Below are 19,308 nucleotides of genomic sequence, written 5' to 3' on the forward strand. Positions count from 1 at the left end.
TTTATTAACTTTATCAGTGGACAGTAATATGGGACTGGCGTTAGCATACACCCAAGGACAACTGAAACAAATACACGAACTTCTGTGGTGCAGAGAGAGTAAAAACAAACTACGTGCATACCCACACTCACGAACGTAGAAAATCCATTACGACTAACACATTCTCATAACCAGCAAAAACAAATATTTTTTGAAAACAGTTACAATAATCTAAAAACCAACGATAAACACATTTAACAACGCAGTGTTGACAGTAGAAATTCAGAAATAAATTGGTAAGCGTGTAATAGACCATAGTTTCATTTTAAGTCTAATTATGTTGTTCACTTAAGAAATGTACGATAGAGAATTCATTGTTAGTTATAGATGACAACTTTCAGTAAAGGATTGGCTGTACTTGCAGATGACGCACTGCTACATGAACAGTATGTTCTATTTAAGGTACACGTTTTGTTATATCTATTTTAATATAGTTACCACAATCTCAAAACTATTTCTATTATCATGCAATATTTCATTTGTTATTCTACTGCAAAGTAAATAATGGTGGTGAAGTTTCTATGAAACATGTGCAGGTTAAAAAGAAGAAAATTTCATTTGCATTAATTCATTGTTCCGTTGGTGCCTGGTAGAATATTTTAGCCATTATGAATGAAATAAAGCACAACACTAGTATAATATTCTGTAATATTTATTAGTTTATAAACTGGTCTCCGGATGTTTAGCCATCGTCAGGTACGAAGATAAATATGTGACTGCAAAATTTTTGTGGGATCAAAGATTGAAAACTGGTGTATCTACAGAGTATTTCAGTTGGTTTCCAAAAGCGGCAGTTGTTGATGTTTTATTTAGGACTAAAACGAAGGGGATTATTGCAATATTTTTGTTAATGTTTGATTTAGGAGTTTTTTCAGTATTTTACTGAAAGAGATCCTCTCGTTTTAGTCCTAAGTCAAACATTAAAAATTGTCATCTTTGGAAAGCAACTAAGAAACTCTTTGGAAACTATGGAGATATAATGTTGGGAGATGGCGTCACACGGTTACGTTGTACGCTGCTTTGAAGCCGGCGCCACCTTATTAGATTTACCAAAACTGTTTACGATCGCTTCTTGTTCTTAATTTCTATCATGTGTACACAACAGCTGTTTTAAATATGATTAAAAAATGTTACAGTGTTTTGATGAATAACCCAGTGTAGGGAAGGCATTTTCAGACGTTTTTCTGTTCTTAAATTCATGTTTTAGCCAGTAATACGATAAATTTTTCTACGATGGTGGTGTAACTTTCTTTTTGTTACACGTTTAGAGTAACCATGAAGGGAAGTATGTGATCTGAAAACGCTTCCTTCATAATCTAGTATTTTGATTAATACGGACTGACTGAACTGACGTTCGGTCTATGTGCTCTTCTCGAAAATGCTGGGAACATATTTCGCCATATTTAGTCGGTTTCCAATCTTTCGTTCTCACAGTGTTCCTCAAGAGAGCTTTTCGAGTTGGATCGATAGGAAATATAAAGTCAAATGACGGGATTAAGACCACTGCAGTAAAAGTAAACAGAGCAAACGAAATTCTCTTAAGCGAGGTAGGACGTCAAACGGGCTGATTTGGAGCAAGAGAGGCACTACAGGACATTTTAATTCCCACTGTCTACTTTTACAAATAAATTTATAAAACTTTTTCAGAATGACCAGGAAGGATTCGGGATTCACACCCATAGCAGTGGAAGTTCAAAAACGTAAGAAAAAAAATTTTTCTTAGGTCTGAAATTTCGTCAGTTTTTCTCTTATTATTGGCTGCATTTGTTCCTATAGGTACACTTTTCTTCACAACTAGGAGAGATTTTTCGATGAATTTTGCACAGCATACGAACCACAGTTACAGGTGTATGAAACTCTAGAATTTTCCAAATCTATTAAAAACTGTGGTAAAAATTGAGATAATTAACTATAAAATTTGAGTTTTTTTCTAAACATGGAGTTTAAAATGTAAAAGCTTATTCATTTTTTAATAAATTAAATAAATTCTACAGTTTCATACACCTGTAAGTATGGTTTGTATGCTGTGAAAAATTCATTGAAGAGTCTCTCCTACTTATGAAGAAAAGTGTACTTACAGCATCAAATTCTGCCAACAGTAACTGAAAAAAATGATGAAATTTCACATGTAAAACAAAATTATTTTGTCATGTTTGTGAACGTCCACTGCTATGAGTGTGAATCCTGAATCCTTGCTGGTCATGCTGACAAAGTTTTATAAATTTATTTGTAAAAGTGTAGACAATGGAAATTGAAATGTCCTGTGGTGCCTCTCCTGCTGTAAGTCGGCCCGTTTGACTTCCTACCCCCCTTAAATCATTTTTATCAAAACACTTCCACCAGAAGCTGATATTTGGGGCAACTAACATGGCGGACGTCGGCTTCAAGTGTGCGTCACGAAAAGTTCCCTTATCATACTTTCATAGTAGATACACTAGTTTAAATCTTTGTTCCCACAAAAATTTTGCAACTACATATATTGATGTTCGCACCTGACGATTGCGAAACAGTTGAAAACTGGTTTGTAAAGTAATAAATATTGTAGGATATACACCAATGTCGTGTGTTTCTTCGTTCACAAAATTGTATTTGCTCAAGGCATAATCCTTTCGAAGCACAGTAGTGCATTAATCAGATCAAATAAAAATTAAGTAGGAACAAGATAGAGAAGACTTTTCACCCAGCAGTAAAAGTCAAATGGTTGAAGATGATGATGACCGACTAAATGGATGGAAGTGAAGTGTGCAGAGAGCTTGTGGGCGCCCTCCTTGGCACTTACCGGACTCGCAGTTTGGACCCTGCCAGCCGTCGATGCACTGCTTGTCGCCGTTGACGTCGCAGCGGTAGTGGCCGAACTTGTCGTCTCGCGGCCGGCAGAACTTGGTGCACGTCAGGTTGAAATAGTGCGAGTCGCACTGGACGCGCACGCGGTACGTGATGCGCGAGTTGTTGCCGTCGTAGTTGAGCGTGTGCCACGCGCTGCTGGGCACGATGATGCCGGAGAACGTCGCCTCCTCGATCACCCTGGTGCGACCTGCCGACACACCAGCCCGGCTCAGTACGTACTTCAGTGGTTCAGCACAGTCATTATGCAGATTGTAACGCGTGTAAGTGCAGCCATTTCTATTGGCGACGGAGGATAGTGTACTGAACAACATTACATAAGTATTTATGTCATTTTAAGACTAATAATTGCAGCTCTTAGAAGTCGTATATTTTTAGGCTGGGTAGTCTCCCAAGAACATATGGCAAAAGCAAGCCATTAACGCTTATTTTACCCTGGGCGACAGGTCAGCTGTTGAGCCTTGGACACACGAACCCAAAACGGTTGATCTACGTATACCGACAGGCGTAGTCTACTTAGCGGTGCAGTTATGACCGTGCAGAAAAGTAGTAGTAGTAGTAGTAGTAGTAGAGGGTTTTTTGGGCGCACGACAGCAAGGTCTTCAGCGCCCGCTCAGTAACATAGTGAGACGGGTGTCAAGAAAATACTCAGAACAGTAAGATAAATCAGAACATAAAACACAGGTAACAAGCTTTGAAAAAATATGTGCCTACCCACACCAAAGCGAGGGACAAAGCATGTCGTCAGCAGTAAAACATGGAAAACACAGGAAGAAAGTGGTAGAGGGAGTTAAAACAATGTAGCAGATGGAAGTGGCTGGCTCACCGCAAGGAAAAAAGGGAGGAGTCAGCCACTCTGCAATACACTAAAAGCTCCAGCCTAAAAGTTTAGGCCAGAGTCCAGACACATCACAAAACTTGAAAACACACACGTCTCATCGTTAGCTAAAACACAAGGCAGATCCCCATCAACTCGTGCTTCTGCCCTTGCATCACGGTATAAAATGCAGTCTGTTAAAATGTGTCGGACAGAGATTTGCAAACCACACGCATCACAAAACGGAGGATCCTCCCGCCGTAATAAAAAGCTATGTGTAGCGTCGGGTAGTAGATTACGTGACATGTTTGGGGGAAGACTGTTAAATGCAGAGAAAAAACAACTACCGCATTGAAAGGGTATATATTGAGGTACCAGATATAAAAACATCTGCTCTTATATGCGTTACACCCTGTGTACCAAGCATAGACATTTAGAGGAAAAAGAGTAATGTTCATACACAGGCTACACACATGCTAATAATTTGCCCCCGGCCCCCCTCGGCTGCATGCTCTAATAGCTCAGATGCCTAGAATGTGATGCGTGGATAAATGTATTTCAGTTGAGTCCCCATCAGTTGTCTATCAGAGCTTCTGGCTCACTATGAACTGATGCCAGATTTTTCGTTCCCCGAGCAATGTTGCTGCAGTCTGGTTGCAAACTGAAGAGCCAGGGGGCGAATCCCTATTCCGTATACGCAGTTACGACGCAAGGAACACGTACAGCCGATGTCACAAAGCTATAAAGACGCTTCCACAACACGGACTTTTGAAATAGCGATGACACACGTACTGTAACGTTTGGAGAGTGTTAATTTTCCACTGCAGTGAGTACAAAAATTAGTAACTAATCAAACTAACGCAAGGAGTGCACACGAACATAATCTGCATAAATTACAGCGCGTTGCACTGCATTGTTAGAGAGGAAATTGATTCCTAGTCAGTCTCAACGCCAATTGTAGCATTCTTCCTGGAAATGCCATTCCCACCCACCACAAATGGTTATTGCTCTTCAGTTTACAGATTGTAGATTTCCTGAGCGAAAAAAAAAATAATTCAAGATGGTGGAACAATTGTAGATAGTGGATTATGTCCTCGATCTTGGATTCGTTCTCGTCTTTTCAGCTTAGTAAAAGTGGATTATTTTGAATTTTCCCTGTCACAAACTTGTCAGTACTGTAAGGGTGGGGAGGAGAAACCTGACAACAGTGCAAACTTGGCCACACAATCAAACACTGTCACAGGTTATAGCTTTATCCTGTGTTACCTAAGTGTGAGGTCGAAAGATTCAGTATTGAATATTAGACATACGCAGCTCAGAGGAAATTACAGAGCTTTTGATCATTGTAGGTGGAACAAAAGTGGTAATGTAAGATTGAATTCTACATTATTTTCTCATTCGATGTGCTTGAAACATATAGATTGTGGAATGGCCTTGTGATTAAGTACTGTGCAAAATAATGATATACATCAGTTGGTGAGTTTCCTTCCACCATTTATCAGATTTTATCTACTATAATTTTCCGTTTATGTCTCAATAAATACAAAAAGTTCTGTATTACCCGCCAGTACAACTTGAATTTTTCTAACACTCCAAAACAACAGTTTATTTTCAATAATTCAGTACCATTTGCTTGTAGACCTACTGACTAAATCATAAACTACATCTTGTACCAGTAAATACAGATTTAAAAAGCAAAAATGTCTGCTTTTTTTAAAGAACACTTAAGTTATCATCAGCTAGTTCTACCATGTCAATAACGTACACCAGGGGACTTATAAATTCATTCCTTCAGAAGATATCACTTGTCCATAATATTATAGAATCTCTTTCAAGCAGTATTTCTGAAATTTTTTAGCGTGTTAATCTGCAATAAAGTGTTTTTTCAGAAACTGCTCAAATTATCTATAAGCAACCAGTCTTACGTGTTCCAGGTTCTGTTTTATCGATTTAGGCTCCATTTTATGTTGACACAAGAATCAAATGGGAATACATAAAGGAATATTAACGTGTGACTTCAACTCATTACCGCGATGCAAAGAAATAATTTCATCACATTCATATTTTAGGCAGTTTTTTATGTATCGAAATACACTTTGTTGATGAGCAATTTGCTGCTGTTAATGTCACCCTCCACTCGTCTCTGGTGGCAGCCGTAGTAAAACCCACCAAGTTACGAGGAGTTCGGATCTCGTGCGTGTAGCCAGGGTGAGAACAGGTAATTAGCAAGTATAATAACATTGAAGCAGGCATTTAACCGAGACATATCGAGCAAGATTCGCCTAATTTGTTACGCAAATACTTAGCACTGTAAAAAGTAGTGTAACTAGTGTAAATAACACGAGGAGGGAAATGGGCTCGTAGCGGTCTTTGCGGAGAAGACTATCGAGAAAACATACCTGCTTTTACAATTACGCTGTCAGGGAAAGCACTCGGTAATGAGAAGATAAGAAACCATACTTCAAGCGAATATTTAATGTGTCATACAGAAAAAGTCACATCTCTCTACAACGCCTGTAACAGATATTTTAATATGTACACTGCTGGACCAATGAGGTGAACCAATCACTGGTCGCATTATTTGTTATGTGAAAAATCGCTTCGGGGTTGCCTATAAGGAAGGGGTTCGTTGAACGAAATGTGCACTTGGGTGCAGTAGCGTAATGTTGATATTAACGTTTTTGAGCAGTGGTTCACGTACAGTTATCGCTAATAGGGAGCGCGTCTTCAGTGCTGCAGAAAGAAAGTCACTGACCTTGCCTGCTATGAGATCAAAAGTAGAACATTTTCGAACATAGTCTCATGCATGTTAAACATTTTACTTACTATCTGCGATTGTATTTTGATCTGGCATATTTAATTCATTGTAAAATTATGATTCCTAGGTATCGTATCCATTTCTAAAGGACTTAGTGTGAAATTTCCTTAAAAAGAGTGCGGCTACACTGATTAGGTGCTTTTCCGAAGCCTCTGTCTCTTTACTTGTACTTTTATGTTTGAAAACTCTGTACCAGAGCTTAACGTTTCAGTGTAGGTTTACTGTTCGTGACTATGTGCAGTGATTACTGACAGTCATCAATATATTTGCTATTGCAGAGTCTTGTTCGAAATTGTTCGATCTCTGCAGCGTAGGATGCGTCCCTGTTAAAAAGCATCTCTGGTGCACAGCTGAAACTTTGGGGAATGAAATGTGGGTTAATATTCCAAAAAATTCGGATGCTTGTTCATTAGATACTTGTCTTGGGTGGTGGATGTTGTCTGAAGTTTCTATAGATGCTCATTTCAGACGTTGAAGTAGGAGTTATCTGCTGAGGGGTAATAAATCTTCATACTGTTTCCTGGTTGATATTATTAAACATATTTTTCCCATACAAAGTATGAGGCTTGTCAGTTCTTCTACAGGCAATTCAACTACTGGGACAAATAGGTAAATTAATTACAAAATTGCGCAAATTTGCTTAGGTACTTCGTGTAAATTAGCGTATCCTCTTATATTGCCTCAAAATAATGTGTCTCAAGAGATACATTAACGCAAAACGCAGATTTTGGGTTAATCTATCCCTTATTTCAGTTGCAGTGTGCAGTATCTTTCTTCAGTGACTGTCGCATGTATGGTCTGTAAGTACACATACTTGCTCTCGCTGCCAATGTAAGTTAGCCCATGGGGACGAAACCGTGTTCATTTATATGTGAATCGTGTAAACTTGGGTCTCGATGTCTTCAGATTAGAGCTGTCTGTGTGTTGTTTTCCTGAGGATGAGATGCGAGAGCTCGCGTCCGTGCCTAGTAAAGAGTAGGAAAACGCCTGAAAGCACACTCTTGATAAATCTGTTGTCCGAGAATATACCACTCAATAATCGAAAACACCTTACCCATGAAACGATAACAAATAAAAATTGCGAAATCATATTCGAGATTGAATGCGAGTGAACTGACCAATATATCATGCGCTGTGGCCAGGCGTGATAAAAAAAGTGAAGAACATTATTTATTTCCAAGCAAAAATATGGAAGAGTACTTAAGTGGTACGCAAGAACGAGACGGTAAATTGTCCCTCGATAGTGCGTAATTTCACCAGGAAATTCGTCTGTTGAAAAATCTCAACAGAATATTGAACTTTCGGGAAGATGCGGCAAGAAGGGTAATGAAGTTATACATTACGCGCGGAGGAGCAGGAAGTGAGGTAAGCGACTTGTTGCTTCCCTTTATGTTGTACTCGAGGCTACATGTGTTATGATTTGCATGAGAGATTCACTGGATGATCCTTTTTCCCGAATATGTTAAACGCTTCTCGTGCTTAATCCAAAACTTATCGTTCGCAAATCGCGCAGCTCCCCGTTTGTTAGGAAAACCCGTCTGGAGACAATTCTTGCGCAAAAGAGCTACGACCATATGTGAAGAAAATTATAACCTGTTCCGCAAAGTTTTATTTAAACGGGATGCTTATACCTTACAAGGGTCATTCGAGCTGCCTTTCTTCTCGTTTGCCAACAACTACATTTCAGACGGCGAGCTCTGCGCGGATGTTTGTCACCGGCAGCGAGATACGAGCCATGCGAGCACCTCCATTAATTTCGTCGGCACATTCTTCTCTTTCCGCAAGTCGCTCCCGACTAGTCTAGCGGCACTTGTTCACCGGGCAGAAGCGGCGCTATTGAAAAATGGCAACTTCGTGACGTCTACTAGAGAAGGCCATTTGCTTAGGCGTTCTTGTAAATGCGATATACACTATTTGCCGTAATTTAATTCTGATGGGAGGGTCTGTCAAATGTGAGCCACTTACCGAAGCCACCAATTTATCAATTGCACTTAAGTCGCCATAATAGACGATAAGTAATACGCGACACTAATTATTAATGCGCTGGAGAGCGACCGGTCCGGTGAGCAACTCACGTTGCATTAACGACTTGGTTTTTATGGCTACGTTTTCTTTTTTTGGCTCTGGACCTTCCGTTCGTACTGCCTAACCGTTCTCGCGTGAGCAGTCGGACCCGCACATTAACCTCAATCAGTTCTTTATAATGAGAAAAAAGGGTGGGGGTGACATGTAACTTCTCCATCTTTCTCTGTCTTAGAATAGGGAAATAATCGTTCGTCAGCCCAGGTATGTATATCAACGGACGCGTACTTAAAGGTGACTTGATACAGAACCGTACAACTAAAACAGGAAACAGTTGTCTAATATTTAGTAACTCTGCATTTACTTAATGAGCACTCCTTTTTTCTTCGTTAAGAGTAGTGATCCTCGTAAATTTATTCATGATTTTTTAAAAAGTGTTTCCATTCAAATTTGGGTTCCATTTCAAGTCACAGGTCTCTCTGTCTGGGCTGAGAAAACGGTTGTTCGGAAGCTCGGTCTGTACGGTATCTTCATTTCGCTTCTGACTCATTAGTGCTGAATAGTGAGGTGGTAGTCGATGGCGAGACAGTTTATTAGAGACGGAGCTTTAGCTTGAAAATGATTGCCAAATTAAACGTGTTAGGTGCAATCTAACAAAGGCGTACTTCATATCTTTGTAACAAATGAAGTTACAGGAAAGCCAATCATGCTAGATGCTGGCAGATAATCAACATTTGTCTGATACTTTTTTTAAAAAAAATTGCTTCTGGCGAAAGAGTTATTTAGTATAGTTAAGAAATATGGAACATACGGCATGTCTGTATAAAATAATGCATACCTGTTGTGGCGTTCCAATAGCTTGCCGCAAGCACTCTACGTCGTGTGACAATGGGTGTAAGTATCAAACGACTGTGATGGTACATAGGAGCATTTTAATCAACTGGAAAATTTCTACGAGCTTCACTTTTTATACGAGGGCAACTTTTTTTCCATTTCTTGAAATGGAGATTTGCAACATGTAGCTACACCTTCCAGATACTTCTCAACATAATCGCCGCTCCAGATTATACACTTGTCACAGCATTGGACCAACTTTCCAGCACCCTCGTCAGTTCTCTATAAAGGTCTGCAGCTCGTTGTCTATGCCAAACTGCTTTGCTAACAGCCATCGTTTCATGTGAGCAAAGCCAGGCTATATGGTGGATGATAAAACATTCCCCATTGAAAACGCAGCAGGTGTGTCTTCGTTGCAGCTGCGGTGTGTGGCCGAGAATTGTCATGAAGAAGGAAAGTGCCTGAGAACAATATTCCTCTTCGTTTGCTCTGAATTGCCCGTCGTAGACGGTTTTTCCCATCGCTTCTTTCCCCGACGGCCTGCGTCATGAACACCTGTACGTCCTGCTTAATTTTCCAGCACCTTTGTCGTACTTTGCTGTCACGCGTGACAGTTACGCTATGAAATCAGACGCAACCCCTCAGCATGAAGAAATCGAATAACAGCGCACACTTCAAACTTGGCGGGAGATTATATTGTTCTAGGCAGCTTTGCGTGCACCCTGTGCGCCCCAAACCGAAAAGTATGACGTGACGCGGTCGATGGGCGTACTAGAGACCCTGCACAACGCATCTATGAATAGCTTCATCGTATTTTCACTGTGGCATTAATTTCGTGACTGATGGGACCTGGAGAAAAAAAAAATAGCCGTTGCAGATAACTGGCTCTGCACTCTGAGACAAGCCTGTAGATGGTTTGCTTCTACAGACATTATCAAATTCTGTCTCCACAGATGAAGACCACGCGCTTAGGTGATACAATTTCTACGCCCATTTTGCGATGCGGTTATCTACCAGATCAACGTAGAGACATGAAGGCTCATCTCAGCTTGGTGAATTCAACACGTCTCGTCCTCGGTACAGAGCGAAGCGTACGCGGTGGGCGGAACGGAGCGCCCTCTCGGCGATTTAGAGACATAAATAAGGGGAATTGAATTATCTTGATGAAGGCCAGCGCCGGGTGTCGTGTCGTGGATTTATCTGTCCGGCCCTGGCGCAGGCGGCCGAGCAGGTGTCTGCCAGCCCGGCGCGCACAATGGGAGCGACATTCCTGGCGGAGCCGGCCGTGGGAAACGCCTGGCGGCAGCGCCACGCGGGGAGCGGGCTTCGATCCCCGGTCGCAGCATGTGGCGCCGGCTGCCGCTCCACGGCGCGCCTCTCCGCCTCTTCCCAGTTCCGATTTATTGCCCACCGCCTGCTGACTCCCAGCTCCCCCCCCCCCTCCCCATCGTCCGCCCCCTCCCCCTAGGGCAACCTGTTGCTCCTGATCCACATGCTGACCCGCTTGTGTCAACACGTCTTCTGGCCACGGAAAGAGGTGATGCAGGGGACGAGACTCTGTGGACTCAGCTCTTCATCGAAGCATTCCGAAGCAGTCATTCTATAATTTGAAGAAATTCATAGTCCAAAATCGCCAACAGCTGATGATGAAACAAATATTTGCTACGGCACTTGTCCCGATGATCATATCATCTTCAACCATCTTCAGGTGTCAAAATTATTTACAACAGCCTACGTGGCAAGGTTCTTACTATAGCTTCAAACCAAATAAAATCCATTCTGCGGCAATAGTAAAATACATTATGCAGTCAATAGTAAAGTGTACTACACAGTTAATCATTCTTCGTATACTGTCAGAATCAGTATATTCAATATATAGCTGAAGAAGGTCTACCTCTCGTGCAACAGCGTTTACTTCTCCAAGTAGCTTTCCAAGAATCTTCAACGCGAACACTACAACCTCTGCAGTAAGGCTCTCCGCATTCTGTGCCTCTAAATGCCTCTTGAGGAACCGGGAAGGACCATTCGGGAAACTGGAGCTGAAGGAACGGAAAATCCTAGGAAGAATACTACGGTCTATGACAGGAGAGGATGGCACCTACGGGATTAGACACAACAGTGAGCTGTCCCATCTCCCAGAAGACATAATCACATCCACGAGGGAAAGGCTATGGCCTGTTGACATTTGGCACGCATGAAGCCCTGCGGACTCGTGAACAGAATCATAAACACGACAGGTAGACGGAAATCCTCCATGCACAAATGGATCACCAGTGTGGAATCACAACTGAAGGAATTTTAAGTTCCACTAGAAACCATAGAGGACGTTCCAAATTCAGGCATTTGGCTTTGCAAGAGGTATTCCGAGCATAGTAACCAGCAGATCGAAATGGACAGTGGAGAGGAATGTAAGTCACAACCAGAAAATGAAAGCTTCCTGGGCTAAGATGAAAGATCTGTGCAAAAAGTCAAAACGAGTCCTAAGCATACCCAAAAGAAAAGAAGTAATACCATCTTCAGTATGTAGAAAGCACTTTACATGAAAGGTGGAACCTGATTATGACAGAATATGAGGATTAACTGCGTCAGTACATTTTACGTTGGTCTACATTTTACTACCGATAACAGCAACGTGGGATAGGTTTTATTTGACGTCGCGGTACGAGCGTTACAGTGGTGGCTCTCGTAAATAATTTTATGGTACTTGAAGGTGATCGTATGATCAAAACCGGTAGCAAATAAGGAAACGTTTTATCGGCACCTCTAAAGCGTTTTGGGATATGATCTTTTTTTCAAATAAGAACTGCAATATCTCTTTATTTTCCGCCTCCAACATGATTCGAGTTCCAGTTCGGCAGCCATTTTCACTCATCGCCGCTGAATCTGCATAAAATCCCGATGCAGCTGATATCATTAGTTCCTTCTCGTTCCTGTCGTTTCTTCCCCCTCCACCTTCACTTTGCGTATTAAGTATCACAGCTGCGGATTTCGCGTGGTAGTTATTCTTTCGGACATGTCCACGCGTTCATATAAACTACCATTGTTGTCTCCGTTTCTAATCTGTCCTCTAACCCATTAATTTGCTTGTCATCTCTCCGAGTAATTTGCAACACACATCTCCCTATTAGCCGATGAAACATCTTCAGATCACGTCTCACTGTCACGAGTAAAATTTGTTAAGACGAACCGTTTGTTAATCTTGAGTTCCATGCACATTGAAAGCTTCATTTTGAAAATTTATTTAGTTCACCAACAGCACTCAACGTCAGCTTTACTTTTGCTTGCTAGCTGTCCATCCATTCGTAGTAGTTGCTAGCCATTAGTAATAAACTCTAATAGTAAATACTTTTTCAGATTTTGGAAATTCGCTGGGTTCTAGACAAGTTTCAAGGGATAAAGGAACATTTTCAGGTAGCGAAATTTGAATCGAAGTGAAATTTCTTGGATCTTGCGAAGGCAGTAGATTATAAATAGATTTTCATGCAACACAATTGGCCTTGTTCTAGCGAACGGTCTCCCGTTAGTAGCTATTATTACTGGTAGAACTCCTAAGTGTGCCGATTAAATCAGCACGAATTGCAGGTGTCAAAGTAGACTTTCAACTATGGTAGCAGACCTCTTCGGTACCTGCACATTCAGCACGACATATTGCTAAACAAAGGGGTCTTGATTCGATTCGCAGCCGGGTCGGGAAGTTTATCCGCTTGAGGACTGGTTGTTGTGTTGTCCTTACATTCGTATCGTCGTAACGACATTATACTAGTGAGATGGTTGAATGGGCCTGAAAGCCAATAAAAAAAAAATAAAAAAAACACTAGTGCCCAACATCAGTATCTTCTCTAGTATCACCTCTTGAAGAACCGGTTGCCATTCCTACACACACACAACTCGTTGAGTGCCCCTAGCAGAGTTCTAGCTGCCATAAACACCAGTGGTGGACACACCCCATTATAATGTCCACTAAAAGGTGTAGGAAAGGATATCGCAGAGAAAGTCACGTCCTAGAAGATCATTGAAGCTGTCGCTCTGCAGTCAAGTCTGCTTCCGAGCTCGATTCCCGATCTGGGACACAGATTTATTATCCGAAACTAGAGAAAGTAGTGATGTTTGGGGTCTGGAGCAAAATTGACGTTCTAACTCGAAGGTGTGTTTCCTCAATTCCGGGCATCGCTGATGTATGTAAACAGTTTTTAGCCGGCCGCGGTGGCCGGGCGGTTCTAGGCGCTTCAGTCTGGAACCGCGCGATCGCTGCGGACGCAGGTTCGAGTCCTGCCTCGGGCATGGATGTGTGTGGTGTCCTTGGGTTGGTTAGGTTTAAGTAGTTCTAAGTTCTGGGGGACTGATGACCTCAGATCTTAAGTCCCATAGCGCTCAGAGCCATTTGAACCATTTTTGAAAACTACGGTAGCAATGAAAACAAAATTCAAGAGCTGAAGGAACCTGTTTTATGATTTCCTATGTGCAATGGTGGACTCCACACTACACACAAAAAATGACTGTTAAAAATAATCAGAACCAAACACCATCATTAGTCATTCATTTTTTGTTTAGTGAGAAACTTAAAAAACGAGTTTCATTTGCTTGAAAATAAATTAAGTATTAATAATAATTTGTTACTTTAAAGATAGGAGTGGCAAAATTTTTTTTACAGGTTGATGTTTAATTAGGTCCTACACTTTGTTTAGGGCAATGGATGACATTTTACCTCTTTCTGGGGTAATGGTAGCAGGAAGTTCTGAACCAATGGTCCAGCTGAGGCCGAGTACAGATAGCCGTCCAGCCAGAGAAGAACAGCGGGAAAGGAGGGGGCAGTGTGGCAAACTACAGCGCAGATTCGCGGCCGCCGCGGGAGATGTCGCGTGGCGGCGGTGGGCCATTATATGCTAATAGGCCGCACGCAATGGGTGGGGGTTGTGGTGGAGGGGGGGGGGGGGCTGGGAGAGAGGAGGGGCAGCCGTCCGCACATTTGCCAAACATCCCACGCCCGGCCATCCCAATCGGACGGCGGAGACTGGGAGGCGGCCGGACATGAGATCGCACAAGCTCGGCCGGAAAAAAGGAAGCCAGAGGCGAGGAGAGAAGGAGGGGCCACAGTCGGAGCTTCGCAATTGGCGCTCGGAGCGAGACCTTCGCGGACGAACAAAGGCGTGAATACGCGTTGTTTGCTCGAACGTTTCCGCGTATCCACGAGGCAAAAAGAAAACTAGGTGTAAAAACTGTTCACACACATCAGCGATGCCCGGAATTGAGAAAACACACCTTCGAGTTAGAACGTCAATTTTGCTCCAGACCCCAGTGCCCAACACATTACTTTCTCTAGTTTCGGAAAAAAAAAATCTGTGTCCCAGATCGGGAGTCGAGCTCGGAAGCAGACTTCACTGCAGAGCGACAGCTTCAATGATTTTCTAGGACGTGACATTCTCTGTGATATCCTTTCCTGCCCTTTTAGTGGACATTACAATGGGGTGTGTCCACCAGTGGTGTTTATGACAGGGGTGGTCGAGCGGTTGTAGGCGCAACAGTCTGGAACCGCGCGACCGCTACGGTCGCAGGTTCCAATCTTGCCTCGGGCATGGATGTGTGTGATGTCCTTAGGTTACTTAGCTTTAAGTAGTTCTAAGTTCTAGGGGACATGACCTCAGCTGTTAAGTCCCATAGTGCTCAGAGCCGTTTGAACCATTTTGTTTATGACAGCTTGAACTCTGCTAGTGGCACTCAACGAGTTGTGTGCGTGTGTGTGTGTGTGTAGGAACGGCAACCAGTTCTTCAAGAGGCGATACTAGAGAAGATACTGATGTCGGGCACTGGTGTCTGGAGCAAAATCGACGTCGTAACTCGTCCCACAGGTGCCCCATAGCATTCAGGTCACAACTCTGGACAGGTCAGTCCATTTCAGGAACGTTGTTCTCCAAAACCCATGACCTCGCAGATGCTGCTTTAAGACAGGGTACATTGTCATGCCAACGCAGTCATCCTATCCCAGTACAAAACGCTGTAAAATGTGTTCATATCCCTCCAAATTTAACAAAGTGCCAACTCTTCCGTAATTCATTGTTGCCCCGACACATGATGGTAGGTAACGTTCTCCAGGCTTTCGCCAAACCCACAGACTTCCATCGGATTGCCAGAGGGTACAGCGTGATTCACCCCTCCAAATAACTCGTTTACAGTAGTCTGCTGTCCAGTCATACAATGTCTCGCTTTTTACACAACATCAAGCGTCGGTTACCACTGACTATAGAAATGTGTGACCTACAAGGAGACGCTCGATCGTTGTACCCCATTTATTTAAACTCCGTATGCATAGTCGAGTGGACTGCTGGTAACACTTTGGAACTCGCGAGTAATTCCTTCCGCTGATTTCATGAGATTTTTTACAACCACCCACCGTGATGCTCTACGGTCCACATCCGACAGTAAGTGGCGTCTGCCTGGTCTTGATTTAGCTGCGATTGTTCTGTTGCGCTTCCGCTGCACAATCACATCACTAACAGTCGGCATACTTTTGACTAGCGGTGTTTACTGGAGCAGCGAGATAAGTGAAGTATGTAATGTGGGATGTGGGAAGAAGATACTGGCAGATTGAAACAAATCAAATGGCTCTGAGTACTACGGGACTTAACTTCTGAGGTCATCAGTCCCATTGAACTTAGAACTACTTAAACCTAACCATCCTAAGGACATCACACACATCCATGCCCGAGGCAGGATTCGAACCTGCGACCGTAGCGGTCACGCCAGATTGAAACAGTTAGGCGGTGGGTGAATTGGGGCGGGGGAGGGGGGGGCATGCATGAATAACTCAGACGCGAGAGAGTTGCCAGTGACGAAAGGGACCCAATACGTGTGAGGAGATCTACCAAAAAATTATTATTCTCTAAAGTCAGCATTTAAAATTTCAAGATTAGTATTTTCTGTTTGTCCAGACACAGAACCACCCACCCACCCACCCACACACACACACACACACACACACACACAGAGAGAGAGAGAGAGAGAGAGAGAGAGAGAGACAGACAGACAGACAGAGAGAGAGAGAGAATCACCTAGAATATTGATGTGAACTACCACAGCATCATGCTACAGATGAAATCATGTAACCAGCGCGGTAATTTATTATTTAAACCAACACGATCCAATACAACAACAGTAGCTGTTTCAGCAAGACCTACGATAAAATGTTGCATTTACAGACTGAGTAAAAAACTGGAATCTTATGAACGCAATAATAATTGTACCGAGCTTAATGCCCAGGCGCAAGGCTTTTAATTGGTGCCACTTCAGCGATTTGCGCGTCCAAATTATCCAATCGGCGAAAGGTGGCCTACAGTTTAACGTGGATTACTGTAGTAGTCAAGCCTTCGAAAATGCTCGCTGCATACCTCGGTATGAGGACGTTTCTCAACGGTCCGGCCGCCTTCATCACAGCGCTCGGCCTTTCTGAAGAATTCAATCCCTGTCAGGGTATCCAGTGGTATTTTCTTGTCAAATGACACACTAGTGAGACAATGTAGCGTTACTCCAATGAAAAATGGAGTGGGAGATAAACGGAACGCAGGAGAAATACTTTGCATCGTGCTCCCTTCAGAGCTGAACGCCGGTATTTTCAAAGCCTTCTTGCCACAGGAAGCAAAAGATCTGCGCACCTTTCTAAGCCCTGCACGCGTATCGGCATGCTGCGGAGTGAGACGCAGTTCCGCCGCTTTTTGCCTCGCGTCTACTTGCCGCCCTATCCGTAGAGCACGTCAAGTCCTGCATTCCTGCTCTGCAGCGATCCACTGCCCTGACCATGGCGTTCCGAATGGGCGTTAGCCACCTATTCGAACAGCTCTGAAAATTAACCTCCGATACATTTCCAGAGAATTTCGCTGGGCATCCTGGGTCGTGGACATGTAACGAGATGCATCTGCATAGTCCAGCGGAATCGCTTCGCTTATTATAAGCTGAGATGAACATTTGATGTTCACTCTATTCAGCTATGTGCCTATTTAAGCACTCAGGTACGCACGTCTTTTTCAGACGCTCAGCTGCCGTCCAACCACTACTACTTCGTTGAAATACAGTACCGGGTTTTCTAAACCTCAGTTTAGGCATTCGCTCCAGCACACTACGTTAAACTGTCAAGATGATTCAGGCAATGTGTGTTAGAAGTGAAAATTTCAGTGCATCGTTTATTCTAACAAAGCAGAAAACTGTAGTCTGCGGCTGATTTGCTGAACGCACAGCACTATCTTAGTTTGCATCTGGTGTTCAGTAATGAAGCCTGATAGTAATTCTGAGGCTACTGACATGCATACGGAACGACTGTATGTTATTAATGGACAAATAAATAGTTACAAAACTTTCGTAACATAGGCGTTCAACTCCCAACGGCTGCTTTGTAGCAGAAATACGCAGAGTATCTTGCGAGTATCTCTTCCAGCGCTCAGAGTAGTTCTTTACGTTCTTTCTCCATCCCTCCCACCCTCCACTCCTGTTCCTCGCCCCCCCCCCCCTTCCACCAAATGTCCCCTGCATGTACAGCGCAACAGATGCTGGACGCGACAACCGCGTTATTTTGTCCACCTACTCTTCGCTGCTGGTTAAGGTGGCCAGTGTTTCTTCGTCGGAAAAGTGTGCGCTGTCACTTACCCGATCCCTTAATTGCTTTGCGGGAACTAGAAAAAGACCCCAGGGACAACAGAAGAAATGAAATAAGCGAGGCAGAATTCCTCCGTAAATGAAACGCTCTCATAGTACGAAGGCCGGGCAAATTACCGCAGCTTAAAGTGCACGGGCACTTTATGTTCGTTCTCTCCAGAGTTACAGACGTCACGCGATGCGCATTATTTGCACTGTACGCACCTGAGTAATTACCGTAGCGTGAAAACCAGTGCGAAGGGACTCGGTAACAGATTCAGACATGAAGACGCTTTTGAACCTAACAGAAGAAAACACTCATTTCTGGAAATTTTTTCAGGCGTCGTTACCCAATTCACTGTACAGGATATCTAAAATTGAGGGACAATAATTTGTGTCCCATATCGTAGCTACCGCAGTATACTAAGAAGAGACTTGCTAGACTCTATGGTCTCCTCAAAATTATTCGGTATGTAAACTGGCTATGTAGTTCACGTATGGAAGAACGTAGTTCCCAGGGACTTGAACGTTACAAAACAGCGTTTTCCTCGTTTGTTTGCTGTTCACTGAGGATCTCGCCTTGATACAAGATGACGAACACGATCTGTAGGTAGCATGCTACTGCCGGCCGGTGTGGCCGTGCGGTTCTAAGCGCTTCTGTTTGGAACGGCGTGACCGCTACGGTCGCAGGTTCGAATCCTGCCTCGGGCATGGATGTGTGTGATGTCCTTAGGTTAGTTAGGTTTAAGTAGTTCTAAGTTATAGGGGACTGATGACCTCAGAAGTTAAATCCCATAGTGCTCCGAGCCATTTTGACCATTTTTGTAGCATGCTACTAATTATCACAAGTCTGAGAGGAGTATGATTGGGTATAACCGAATATAAAACGAAAGTAATTGCATTTCGGGAAAAAATAAATAACACGGAGAATAATCTATAAGAATAATCTTCCAGAAGAAAGATACAAAAAATGGCTCTGAGCACTGTGGGACTTAACACCTGAGGTCATTAGTCCCCTAGAACTTAGAACTACTTAAATCTAACTAACATAAGGACATCACACACATCCATGCCCGAGGCAGGATTCGAACCTGCGACCGTAGCGGTCGCGCGGTTGCAGATTGAAGCGCCTAGAACCGCTCGGTCACACCGGCCGGTCAAGAAAGATACAGCAGTATTAAATTACTATAATGCGTTATTTGCTATCAGAAAAGTCGAGTAGTGATAATAAGTTTCGCACATATGGAAACACTGTCACAAACAAAAGAACGGAAGAATCTCAACTAGAGCATTAGGAAGCAACACCTATGCGCGA

At 43.1% G+C, this 19,308-nt stretch overlaps 1 protein-coding gene across 1 annotated transcript in view; it reads right to left on the bottom strand.

The window, feature by feature from the left end:
• The window catches only part of LOC126187488 (protein jagged-1b), a 568,139-nt gene that overhangs the window by 104,003 nt on the left and 444,828 nt on the right, over nucleotides 1-19,308 (bottom strand). The window contains exon 4 of the mRNA XM_049928595.1: nucleotides 2,819-3,073. Within this exon, the coding sequence (XP_049784552.1) occupies nucleotides 2,819-3,073 (255 nt within the window). The remainder of the gene's footprint in view (nucleotides 1-2,818; nucleotides 3,074-19,308) is intronic.

Source organism: Schistocerca cancellata, chromosome 5, assembly GCF_023864275.1.
Source record: "Schistocerca cancellata isolate TAMUIC-IGC-003103 chromosome 5, iqSchCanc2.1, whole genome shotgun sequence".
NCBI lineage: Eukaryota > Metazoa > Arthropoda > Insecta > Orthoptera > Acrididae > Schistocerca > Schistocerca cancellata.